The sequence below is a fragment of the Buceros rhinoceros genome, unplaced genomic scaffold (genome assembly GCF_000710305.1).
Source record: "Buceros rhinoceros silvestris isolate BGI_N320 unplaced genomic scaffold, ASM71030v1 scaffold3237, whole genome shotgun sequence".
Taxonomy (NCBI): domain Eukaryota; kingdom Metazoa; phylum Chordata; class Aves; order Bucerotiformes; family Bucerotidae; genus Buceros; species Buceros rhinoceros.
This window is the reverse complement of record NW_010420255.1, coordinates 1-13,139: the sequence shown is the minus strand read 5'-3', so window position 1 is coordinate 13,139 and position 13,139 is coordinate 1. Positions and strand designations below refer to the sequence as shown.

At 45.8% G+C, this 13,139-nt stretch overlaps 1 protein-coding gene across 1 annotated transcript; it reads right to left on the bottom strand.

The window, feature by feature from the left end:
- Positions 1 to 6,028: 6,028 nt before the first annotated feature.
- LOC104496143 (protein kinase domain-containing protein, cytoplasmic-like) lies at positions 6,029 to 13,112 on the bottom strand (the record flags this gene model as incomplete). Its single annotated transcript, XM_010139223.1, has 6 exons — positions 6,029 to 6,141; positions 7,527 to 7,703; positions 9,191 to 9,295; positions 9,390 to 9,469; positions 10,621 to 10,892; positions 12,981 to 13,112. Coding segments are annotated over 6 exons (879 nt in total), but the record flags the coding sequence as incomplete, so codon positions are not given.
- Positions 13,113 to 13,139: the final 27 nt, after the last annotated feature.

The following is a 13,139-nucleotide window of genomic DNA, read 5'->3' as shown; positions in this document are numbered from 1 at the left end:
AGGCTGGTTGCAGCTGCTTTGTTTCAGAGGTAATGTTCATAGTCATGTAACAACATTTTTGCCAGACAAAGTGAAATAATCAGGCTCTGAGAAATGCCAACCATGGACCGTGAATTGTTTCTTCTTCTGTATTTAAGGAATCAGAAGAAATAAACAAGGGAGAGATTAATTAGGAGTGGGAGTTCAAGACACCCTCTCCAAGCAAACAAGGACATCACTGGACGAGACACAACAGCAATGCTGAAAAGTTGCTTGGCATTTTCCATTTGAGGTCTGCGAGATTTTCCTTTGCACCCCAGTGCCGCCAAGACATTCATAAACTGTCCCTCTGGCTACCCAATGTGATGATTAACTTGTGTCCCCAGGTTTCATTATCAAGCTTTTAATCTAAGCCTGAACTCTCTGGTCTGTCATCTGAAGTAGTGAGGGAATTTGCAGCAGGGTTTTTCACAGCAAAGAAAAACAGTTCACTTGCTAAAGATATTATTTGGGAGATACAACTTACAGACATAAGAATTTGGAAAATTGGGTGTTTCCTTTGTAGCTTTGGGAGTCTCTGATGTTTTACTTCATTTTGAGGCTGGATATTACTTTTCCAGTACTGTAAGTAGAGAAATGGATTTCAGCCAAAAAGTCCACAAGAGGCTCCCAGTGACTTTGAGGGTGTTTGAGGATAAATACTGCTAAACATAACATAGAAATTTTCATTTTCTTAAGCCTTGTCTAGACTTGGATTTGGAAGGTGTGATGCACCGTGTGAATAACACAATGTAGTTAAGGCACTGTGGTTTTATTGCAAAGCTTTAACCGTGGTTGCTTGCAAGAGGCGATTGCCGCATTGTATTTAGAGCTTGCTAATCTAGAAATCATCCATGGTAAATGAAAAGAGAGGTTACAAGTCAAAGGCATGCTGATCTTGTCGTTACACCTTTCAGATGTGGCCTCCTGCTACACACAGGACTATTTCACCTCTGCCAGTACAGAAAGAAGGGCTCACCTATGTGTCGGCTGCGAGGTCAAGAGGCTATGGGGCTCTGTGTGAATGTTGAGGGTGTGGGTCTACAAGGGGTTAATGAGTAGGTGGGCTGGGATGGCACATGGGGAGTGGGGAGTGAGTAGATGACAGAAGGAAGAGACCTGAGTGTGCAGCCACCAGATATAACTCTGGGGGTGGCGAAGAATAGTAGTTATGGTACTAGAAAGTGAGTGAGGATAGGGCGGTGGTGGGAGTGGGTGCAGTGCAGAGACATATCCTGGTGCCCAGAAGGGCCAAGCATGTATTTATTAAAAAGTCATCGACATCTCCATCTCCTCCAAAGCTGCATCAAGAAGTCAGCACTTTTGCAGGTTGGGTTGGCCAGCCACAAGGGCTGAGGGTGTCAAAGGACCCTGGAGCTCTCACACAGAGCCAGGAGCTGAATTTCAAGCAGAGGAGACTGGCAGCTGTTCCCTCCAGCTATCACCCCTCCTTGGTGCACCCATACCTGTGTGATGTAATTTGAAACATTTTCCCAGGCACTATCATTCAGGGCAAATCCACCATCCTGACTGATTGAATTACATGCCACAGAGGATGCAGAGAGGCTCATGTTTACCTCTCACACAAAATTATCTTCCGTGAACTTTCTTTCGCAACTACCATCTCCACATTGCTGTTGGTGGCACTTTGGTACACTAAGACCATGGAACCATGGAGAAAGATTGCTGCAAGTGCTCCAGTCAGGGAGGAAGATTCACTCTGAAGTCCTACCAAGCCATTATGATGGGCTACTCTGGACACTGGAGTTACACTTCACTAATTCCTCAAACTGGACCCCATACCAGCTCTTTCAACCCAGTAGGACCAAAGTGCTCTGGCTGCTAGCCACACAGATGAGTGCTTGAAACCTGAATTTTCAGGAGACCTTAGAGAAATTAATATTAGCCCAGATGTGTGATTTGGGCCTACAGCTGCCTGTGATAAATTCCTGGTTTTTCGCAAAATTAAATTCAAAGTTTATCTATTTGAGTGCTGCTTAGAGCATCACCAAAGTTTGCAGAACATGTCATGTAAGAATACAGGTATGACTTCCATTGTTATTTGAACCTTGTCTGATGCACCAGGAGTTCACAGATTCTTAGAGTCAATCATAAAATCACAGAATGCTTTGGGTTGGAGGGGACCTTCAAAGGTCCAACCCATGCTGCAGTGAGCAGGGACATATTTAACTAGATCAGGTTGCCCAGAGCCCCATCCAACCTGACCTGGAATGCTTCCAGGGATGGGGCATCTACCACCTCTCTGGGCAACCTGGGCCAGGGTTTCACCAGCCTCAATGTAAAAACATTCTTCCTTATCTCTAGTCTGAATCTCCCCTCTTTTAGTTTAAAGCCGTCACCCCTTGTCCTTTGCTTTTTTCTTTCTCGCTCCACTCTTGAAGCCACCATGAAGTCACCAGACATGTAAATGCCTGCACAAACATACTGAACATGAGTCATGCGGCATCTGTTGCTATTTATTAAACTGTGGTTTATATCTTTGGAGTATGTGGTATTATCCTTCATGGATGTGGCTTAATCTCTGTTATTACAATATGAAATTAATTAAGAACATTAAAGTTTGTGTTTAAAAAAAAAGATATTTCTAACTTTTATCTACAGAGGCAACATTTTCATATCCATTCTCTCCTAATGGCAGCATCCTTTGGGAAGATGTGATAGACACATTCAGGTAAATATTATTCCTCCAGCACACATGGTTTCTATTGCAATTGATTCCCTGCTGTTTCCTTCAAGCACTTTCCACTGTTACATATTCCACAAATGGTGGCTGAAATACTGATCAGCGATAGCAGAGACAAATTTACTCCAGCAACTGGGAGTTTTAAGGGCAGCAAATGTTTTTATCTGAGTTTTGTACATACTATAGTTACTGAAACACATTTTTTAGGCATGCACTGAAATTTTCACTGGCATTGAAAGTGAGTGCTTCAGGCAGTTATAATTTAATAAAAGGACAGAATGAATGAAGACTGACTGAGTGAGATAGAACGGAAAGATAGTGCACTACAGAACAGCCACATGGGCCCAAAAGCTGTAGAGAAGATGCCTTCTCCCGTAGCCTCCCCTTCAGCCTGTAGCAGCCTGGGTGCTCCACACAGACCTTGCGCAGAAGATGCACCTGAGCTGCTCGCAAGCTGCCTGAAACTTAGGGGTCACAAGTTGCCCAATACAGGCTAGTAGAGAATTAATTCTACATCTTTCAGACTGGCACAGCCATTGGAATAGGTTTCTTAGCAGATGATAACAGAAAGAAGCTGAGGAAAAGCAGGGTGGGAACCACTTTTTCTGGTGACTGTATCTCCTCAAATGCATGTCAAACTATAGCTCTAGATGCAGCAGGGTGATAAAACATTTTCCCTCACCCAGCATTCACTGGGCACCATTAGGCTGCAGTGGGATGTCACCTCAAATCAGACTGAAGCCCGCATGCCCACCAGGCATTATGTGTGTGGGGAGCTGCACAGAGGTACGAGGAAAATCAGTGCATACACTGTTACCAGCGTATTTGCAGCATCTTCTAAGTCTCTAGCACGTGAACAGAATTGGACATAAAGGTATGCCTGTGCCCCAGCCATTGTCAGTGCTAGTGTGGTGAAGGTGCTCATGGGGGTCCAGGCTCTAAGAAAGCACCTAATTGTTTACAGGAGGTCTTCAAAACATCCTACAAAAGCCACTCACTGTGGCAATAGCAGATAGCACATTGAGATTCTTTGAAGCCTGGCTTTCTATTATTATTGTTGTTGTTATTAATAGTTAAACACCGTGTGCTCAAAACTTTCCGGGCAGGATGATATGGTCTCTGCTCCCCTGCTTTAACTGCAGGTTTAATGCTGGAACCTACATTCACATACATGACACTGCCATACCCTACACCATCTGCCAAGGGGCAGGACCTGCCTGCCTTGCAGGCAATCATATGATGAATACTTGATGGAAAAATCTGCAACATGAAAGGAGCATCAAATGACTAAAATACACAATGGTTTTTTTTTTACCAGGAGGGATTTTTAAGACAGGAAGATCCTGCTAAACAAACTGTAATCACTTCAACTTTTGCATTCTCTCCCTGTTTCTTCCTCTCTGAAATGACCCCAGGCTGGCCCTTGCCCTTGCTTTGGGGAATGTACTTCTGATCTGTATCTCAGGAGGCTGAGAGATATGGAATAAACTCTCATTAACTCTTGCTAATGTAAAGCACCACACAGCAGATGCCTGAAGCCCAGCTCAGTGGGGTCGGTGTAAAACAATAGCGGACCCCCCGGCAGGACCTTTCCTTCAACTTCCACACGACCCCCTGTAATGGAGAGAGCAGTCTGTGGCTGCCCATTTAAAAAGCCCTGCCCTCACAAAGCCTGCAGCAGTGTGGCCATCACTAAGAAGAGCCTTCTTGTTGTGCTAACTAGGAATTCTCATTAATTGATATCGCTATCAGAGTCTCCCGATCCTCAGTGTAAGCAGCAGGGAGTGCAGTGCATGAGAAAGCCTCCGTGCAATGGCATTGCTGTGGGTTAACCGAGTACTAATGAGCTGAAAGGTGAGATCCTGCGCTAGCACACACGGGACCAGATACTGAAAAACACAGTACAACCCCAGGCAAGAGCTCAGGCATCTTTAGTCAGGGGGTTACCCCAGCTGCTACAGGGGACCACAAGGAAATAGCCACACTGTGACAGGCCACAGGGAGTCAATGGCAACGTCCCAAGAGATGTCATTTCCACCCAGCAGCGTGGACTAAGTGGAAAACTCAGTGTGGCATCGCCCACAGGCTGCAGCGTGGGCTCTCCAGCACAAGACCATGGACCTTTCTTTGGGAGGCATGAGATCAGCAGTGATTTGGGCTTTCTTTGACTGTGCTACAGAAGAGGTAATGTAGGGTCAGTGCTTCCAGGCACTCCCAGAAGTGCCATACTACCTTGCCGTCTCTTACAGCCTGAAATTATATCTATTTTTCAGAGGCCACATCTACAATTTTAGCAAAAGGCAGATGCAGGAGGCTCTCAGGACCAGACTATCTCTTCCACATCTGTGAGCCTGCAAGCACAGCCACAGAGCATCCTCCAAGACCTAGGTGTCCAAGGGGCTCAGGCACATTCATATGCTGCTTAGGACACTCACAGGTTCTCCTCAGGACTGGGCAATGACATTAGGGAAGCACTTGCCTTTGTTCATTTAGTTGCAGTAAAAATAGACAATTAAAAACTTTTCACAGCATGCTGAGAATAAACATAGTAGTCATTCTTTATCATAGAGTCATGCCTTACACATAAATAATTTGAATGTCTTGCTCTTTCACGGAAAGTAACAGAGAAAAACCTTCAAGGTTGATACATGGGAGCTGGCATTACAAATCACATAGGGTCAAACCCAATCCTGCATCTGAACATGCAGACATTTGGTCCCCGAGTTGACCTACACACCACCTCCCTCCCCTGCCCTGGAAGGAACGGAATAAGGACCCCTCCCTGGAAGACCACCCCCATCATCAACCTCTGGTTATGGATCTCAACCCTGCAACATCGCCCCCATCGCTGATATCCAGTCCTTTACAGCCCTTGCAGTGGTATGATATCCTGGTTGGTAGCTGCAGAAGGAGCCGTTGCCTTCTCCAATGCCTGTTATTCACAGGTTTCTGGAGGAGAAACTAAGCCTATCTGAACTAAGCCTATGCAAACCAGGTCCCTTGCAGCTCCTTCTATTTCTTGGCTGACAAGCTGGTTACCAAAGCAGGAACACTAGGTATTGCACCGTCTAGCAACACTTGACTAAAACTGGGAGTGTTTATGTGGAATAGGAGTACAGGGACAGATAAAGAAGCTAGCAGGGCTGCAATGAGAAATCTGAGCTTTGACCAAGGAGATGGCAGCATATGACTCTGCCTGAGCTGGCAGGGAGACCCCATCCCAAAGCAAAATAAAATATGTCATTCTTTTCAGCAGATGAAGTTCTCCCCAGTGGTTTGCTCCTTCCAGGATCATTTTATGTGATCTCATTGTCTTTGAAGTCTTTCCCCTGAGGAAGCCGATCGTTTAATATAGACTACAGCATTAGCATCCGGCATTAAATCAGTCAGGCTACTCTGAAACGAGGCGAGTGGGCGTCCTGGAAAGGAAATAAGAGTACAAATTTAACAGAGGAGATATGTTCACCGTGACCCATGCAATTATTGAAAAAGACACAGGAACACACTGCTTGCTGAGGAACTGCCATAGGTGTGTTTTACACTCTCAGTGAAGTCCAGATGCTCACCAAGTGTGCACAAGGAATGCACAATCGGGCCCCAGAGGCTTTTACACCTTGCTTTATCAAGTTGCCCTAAGAGGGACTAGCATGTTCCCATGGCTGGCATGCTCTCAGTAATCTGACTGGCAAAGGTAGGCAGTCAGCATTTCAGCCACACAGTTTTAGCATCTTCGGCTGCAAAGCTGTGCTGTAAAAATGTGAGGAAGAAAAATATTGGGAAGGGAAACATTAACAGACCGCAGGCACGGTGTGAAAGGGCAGATCAGCATTTGAGCCAGGTGCTGCAGAAAGGGCCTTCTGTCTTGTGTGCTGCTGCTTCTGCATCCTGACTGGTGTTTTAAGTGGGGTTCCTTCCAGCTAGGCACTGAACATGGCAACAAACAGCTGCCCCGTGAGGAAACCAGATGTGATGTCTGAGGCACAATTCACACAATCCATTGCTGGTGTGAAACCAGCTCAAAGCGATTCAAGTGGCATCAGTGTAAGCGCTCTTATGTCACTAGTTAGCCGCACACTACTTGCCCATGCACTCACAGAAAAGCTGCATTTTTGGTCGATTTTGTTTTTTTTAAATGCCATGTGAGCTGACAAGACACAATCCTTCAGCACCATCGTGAGTGAAAACACTCATTTACCTCATTTAGTGTTTCACTTTACAAGTAACAATTTAGCCCACAACTGAAGTGTCAGCTAAATGAGGTAATTAATAACAATTCTGAAAACATGCTAAACATAAAAGCCTATAATCAGAGCTAATCACAGGACATGTTGGAAATCCATTGGTTTGGGCCTTTAGTTTTGATAAAGGGGGTTACAACTTGTAAGCTATGATTCTTTTAATTATAACAATAGCAACTACCTCCTTTTACATAGCTTCCCTCATCTTGAAAAACCCCACAGCTTTTTGCAAAGTCTACATACCACAGGACTTGTTTTGCTTAACACCAAAGTGAAGCCACCTCTGCATGAAATAAGTAAAAACATTTAACAATACCAGCAGTCCTGTGCAAAGGGAAAAAGGTGCTGAAAGGTAATATAATTTCTCTTGTGTCTCCTTATAAATACCCAGGTGATCCTTGGATGCCCACCACAGCAGCCATCTGATCTTGAGAATAAGGCAGGCAGATTTTATATGCACCCATAGACACACGACCTACAAAGGAGGGCAGCAGCATCATCCCCACTCGCAACCAAGGAAGCAGGAGCACCACGTGGCAGTATCTGTCACACCTGCCCAAGCTCACCTGTCCATGTCGTCTGCTGGGTGATGATAAAACTTTGACACTGTGATTGGGAGTTACAAATTGCAGCAGCTTCCTCGGCACCATGAACGGAGAGCAGGCAGCCCAGGTGGCTGTAGGAGGGCCAGCACTTGTAGTCCTCGTGTTCCACCACACGGAAGCCCTTTAGGGAGATGTAGTCTGGGAACAGAAAGGGTGTTTAGGGAAACTCTTTAAGTGCTCTTTCAGAGACTAGTTATGCTATGTGCTTAGGATGTTGCACTTCAGTGAAACGCTTAAAGGAAATGGGAAAGTGATAGATTGAAGTGACCTGCTAAATGGAGTGGGTAGAGCTGCAAGCTTAAAACCAAATCCTGACTTTTGGTTCTGCTGCGGAGCACAGGACAGCAATTCCCCCATAGCTTTAACAGAGGGGGCAGAGCTCTCAAGGGTGAAGGGACAGGGGAGTGACTGCAGAAGTGGGTGAGAGGGGGAGGCTGCTGTGCAGACACACGTACCCTCCGCTTCTTCTCTAGAGAAGCCAACCTCACAACAGCCTCTCCTACACCTCAGCTCAAACGGCAGAACCAGCTCATCATGGATCCAGTACCAAGCTACATGGTGCACACACTGGCCCACCCATCATGGTGCCACCCACAGGCACAGGAGATTTAGCACCTCAGTGGGGGAAAGGGAGGCGAGACCCTGCTCCAGTGGAATATTAAAGACCTGCCGAGCCTAAGCAGGTGATGTTCAGGCTATTGTTTATTGACTGCTAAGAGTCTCTCCCCACCTTCCCACACCTCTAGGATAGTGATGATTTTGGCACATCGCTACTAGGCCAGTTATAAAGCCAACAGTTAGGTGGTGTTGGACGACACCAGTAATTCCTGTTAAAGCTGCTGGTTCTCCAGTGCCAATGACTGCGTATCTTTGTTTGTAAGGGTGCGATTTCCAGTTCCTTTGCACATAGATTTCCCTCACTACCCTACCATCTCAAGTAAACACTCAGGAAAACACAAGCCTCGGTTACTACTGGAGTTTCCAAGCCTTCCTTTTGATTAGCCTCATCTCTACCACTGCACTGGAAGAGGAATGCACCTCATAAAGGGCCATTTATCCATCCACAGGTCCAGTAGGATGGACTTCGTAAAAAAGAAATTTAGAGGGCACCAAGGCCCCAGCTACTCTGCCACACTTGTCCGGGTATTGTCGCCTCTCCGCTGCACGTTCCCATAATGTCCTGTGCTCAACAGTCAGAATCCACCAAGTGAAACAGGAAGTTTCAGTATCAGCCTGGAAAACTGACCTATTGGTCCACAGGATAAGGTCACCCCAAAGAGACACAGGAGACACTCAGCTTGCTACTCTGATCTAGTTGCTTAAGCTACCCCAGACATATTCACTTGAAACACTGATGCACATTACGAGAAGAATATTTGGAAGCAGTGGAAATATGTAGGCCATATGTAGGCCAGATTGTTTGCACTGCATGTACTTTGCAAAACAATGTGATCCTGCACAGCCCCCACAAAGAAACTACAAAATGCCACTGAAAAAAAGATACTTTTGGTGCTTTACCCAGTGACTATACCTGCCTGAATGTATGGGAGATCAGAATTTGGCCAGTTCCCAAGTTCCTCGCCCCCTCAGTAGTTACGTTACTGACAGTATTCAAAATCACAAACCTTTTAAAAGAAGAGGTCTTTTCTGCAGGTAGAGCCCGGACTTGTACAGATGTAAAACCTTTTCAAAAGCTTTCAGAGTTTCATTTATTCCATATCGTAAATCACCTACATTTAATGACAAAGATGACAAAAATGAGTAATTCCATAAAATACCATTTAAAGACTTCTAAGAGAGAAATTTATGAATATTAGCTGGTACCTGTAGCATTCAGAATATCACTCAAAAAGGGCTGCAAAGCCGGTGGTGCAGAGTGTGGCAAAAGATAGGTGAAAAAATACCTGCAAAAAATCCCACAGGCTGATTAGAATAGAATTGCTTAATTTCCCTAGCGATTAAGTCGTCTACATTTTCCCGTGAACAGATTATCCATATGCAACTAGTAAGTCTGCTTTGGTTATTAAGTTATGTGTGAGTGCCTCACTGGCATCTCACAGGTCACGTCTGTGATTTGGCCCGACAGCTCGGTCCTTGCAGCACAGCATGCAGCCAAGCGCCGTGTGAAATCTACCTGGCAAAGGCTCATGCCACGGAGCTTCCCCTTATTCCCCAGAGCCATTTTTCTACACTAAGCAATGTATTTCCCACCAAAAAAAAAGACCTATCTAAAGCAAGACTCGTGCGAGACCTTTCCCTTTTGCTGAAGAGGTCTGGCATTCTAACCACCCCTGGAAAGGCAGGACGAGTCATACCCCGAACCTTTCAGAAAACTCCTGTTGTACGAGATCCGGGTGTATTCCTGTGAGGCAACAATAACGTATGTAGGGATTTGACCCTCAACACCGAGTCCTGCAAATTCAGGCTCCCTTACCAAGCCCTTCTGTGTAACTGTCCAGCAGCCAAGACTTCCAGCAGTACATGCCCTACCAAGCATCAGTGGTGAGTGGAAGTCATAGTGCTTTCAGCTGGTGGCCTACACAAAGAGCTGCAGCAGTCTCAGCCCGCTGCCCGCTACCTGTTTCACTGCTCTCCTTAGGTGCCCATAGGCTCCATAGGGAGACTTGGAGTTCAAGGGGAGAACTGGAGCTCAAGAGTTAGCCAGCCTGTTCCCAACAACAGGGCCTCAGAGCCGGTGGGCTTTGGTAGGTAGCCGGCACTGGCACTGCTTTCAGCGAATGTAGCCTGTGGATATCAGACACCAGGGCTTGTTCGGCAAACAATGAATTCACAGGTGCAACCTTTGGGGCAGGCTTCCAGAGGGCACTGGGGAAAGGAAGCAGCAGAAGAAAGATGCCTTCGTTCTCACCAGACAACAACTATGCTATGTTCCTGCCTTATAAGGAAAAAAAAACTCGCTTCAAAGCAATCCTTAACTACCCTTTGACAGAGGCGAGGGGAATCACCGCATGGAAGAAACACAAGACGCTAGAGGCTACATGGCAGTGTGTGAATTCACCCACCCCGACTTTTGCCCTCATCTCGCTGAACGTACCGATAGGCATTGAAAAGATTCTTCTTCTCATTTATTCCTTCACATCTCCCAACCGCAGAGCATTTGAGAGGGAAGCTTTTTGTAGGGAAGTCAAGTGTGCAGTCATTATCTTCCTTGCATGACAGTTCCTCAGTGCTGGCATCATCCATGTCTGTCACTTTTAGGTTTCCATCCACCATAACAAACTGCCTCGGCTGGAAATCCAAGAGGACTATTGAACCCAGGGGGGAATGTGCCAAGTAAAACAGCAGTTTCACAAGACTCAGGCAAATCTGAGAAAGAGAAGATGAATATGCATGGGAAAAGCAGATGAAAACAACTATTAAAATTGGAAGTAGAACAAAGGGGAGGGCATTCAATGAAATTAAAGGCCAAAAACCCCATATAGTTCTTAAAAGGTAATTATACGTACACTACAAAATTTATTAACAACATTACCACAGGATTTGACTGGTAAGTAGTTCAGCAACATTTTTTAAAAACGTGTATGCAGAAAGAGACATTTGCAATTAGAAGACCTAGAGGAGAAAGTCGTGAGGAAAACAATAGCAGCCTTCATGTTTCAGGAGCTATATTGACTTGCTCGCTGAAATCAGAAGGGGGTTTTCCCACTCTGGCATAGAATTAATACATTCCACTTCCTTCCCCCATGCTGCTCCATGCAGACTGAGGCTGCATGGTCATTAATACCAGATTCATGCCTTGCTGCATCACTCCACAGTATGAATTTGGGCACACAATCACGCTTCTGAAGAATTAGCCAAAGCATGCAATGTATTAATTGCCAACTTTTTTGCTTTTATGTCGGCTTTCTGGCAGCAGGGAAAGGTCACACAATACCTGATCCAGCAGAAAGCTCGGCAAATTATTTTTGAACAACCTAGCACTACAAGAGCACATTTAGGTGGCACCAGCACTTTGCCCAAGTAGCTTTCTGCAGCAGTTTTCATTCAGTACCAGGAGCGCTGGCATCAGACAAGCTGTATGGTCAGCTAGGTGTGCCAGGCAGACCCGCGCCACCCCACGCTGCCTCCGATAGTGATCTGTGCAGGCGCGAGGGTTCCTTCACTTGGAACAGCTCACAGAATCGCTGGTATCTGATGTGGCTCATCAAAGGGGAATCCCATCTGTTTAGACATCCTAATTAGGAAACAGGACTAGACAGCGCCAGAGTTCTGAATTAGTATCTTCATTAGCCAAAAGATTATGAAAACCTTAATGCCACTGTACCAGACCTCAGCACCAGCTAATCCAGCATCATGGGTTTCTAGCTCTACAGAGACTTGGGCACATTTGAGAAGATGAGGTGCTGGGAAAGCTATGCAGAAGCCAGTATTAAATAGTTTGTAAGCAAAAGTGGAACTCCACAGACTAAGAGAAATTCCTCTGGAAGCTCTGACGTTATTTCAACTACAGTAGTGAAGCAATCATAAGAATCCCAACTTCCCATGCCGCAGCTCAGTGAGCGCAGTTGCCATACTCCCCCTCTGGCTTGGATGGCAAAGCTCCTTTTTGACACTGCGGATCGCATGCAGGCAGGGATTTTATTTTGGGACTTTAGTGATGTTTCTGTTTTGCCCAAAGTGTTTCTTACTGACAGTAAGACACCCATGCTTCTACTTGATCCTCTCCTTCCTCCTGGGAAGCAATCAGGTAGTAGTGGACCCCCAACTGTGACCTTGAGGCAAACTGTAGTATAAGCTCTAACCAAAGTAAGTGCCATTTCATTTATGTTCCTGGGGAGCTTAGGAGTCCCTTTGTGGGATGCTTAGGAGACAAGGCAGATCTCGCTCACAGGGATGTGATGCTGGCACCTACAGCAGGAGAAAAGCAATTTAGTAGTGTTTTTAGTACAGTGATACCTAAAGGGCTAAGATCAGAAACATCACACAAACACATGGTGAGAGACAGACTGCTCACCTTGTTGCCCAAACCAGGTAAAACACAGAAAACAACAGACTCATAAGGCGGCGAGGTGGCCTTCCTGAGCCAGAGCCAGGCTGATGAGGGGCCTCGCTACGAAACATTGCAGAGGGAAAACTAGCAAAATACAAGTGTAATACTGGGCATTAAATATCACCCCAGCCCCGAGCATGATTTTCTGGCCATTTGCTTCCAGATGTAGCTTTTCAAATACGGCTCTACAGAGAAGGAATATAACTGTGAGACGCCAGGATAGAGCTATTTTAATACGGTTTAGAAGGAGTGAAAGCAAAACGATTTAAGGACAATTTGCAGGAGCAAACTCGGTGTCAGCATGACAATTCCGTTTGCCTCAGCAGTCACCACGGGCTCTTCGCATTTACCCAGTTTGCTGTCTAAAAGCCACTGATAAAACTCCCTTTGCTTTGTTTTCTTACTTTAAATCTCTCCTCCCAGGGGGTCTGCAGAAGCTGAATCATCTCCAGGGGTGATCCCAGCTCCAACATAGCTGTGACCCGTATTTCAGGATCTCCGCTATTATCATAGCATTGACCGTGCAGCTGCCGGGAGGGAAGGAGCGATTGTCAGAGCGATGT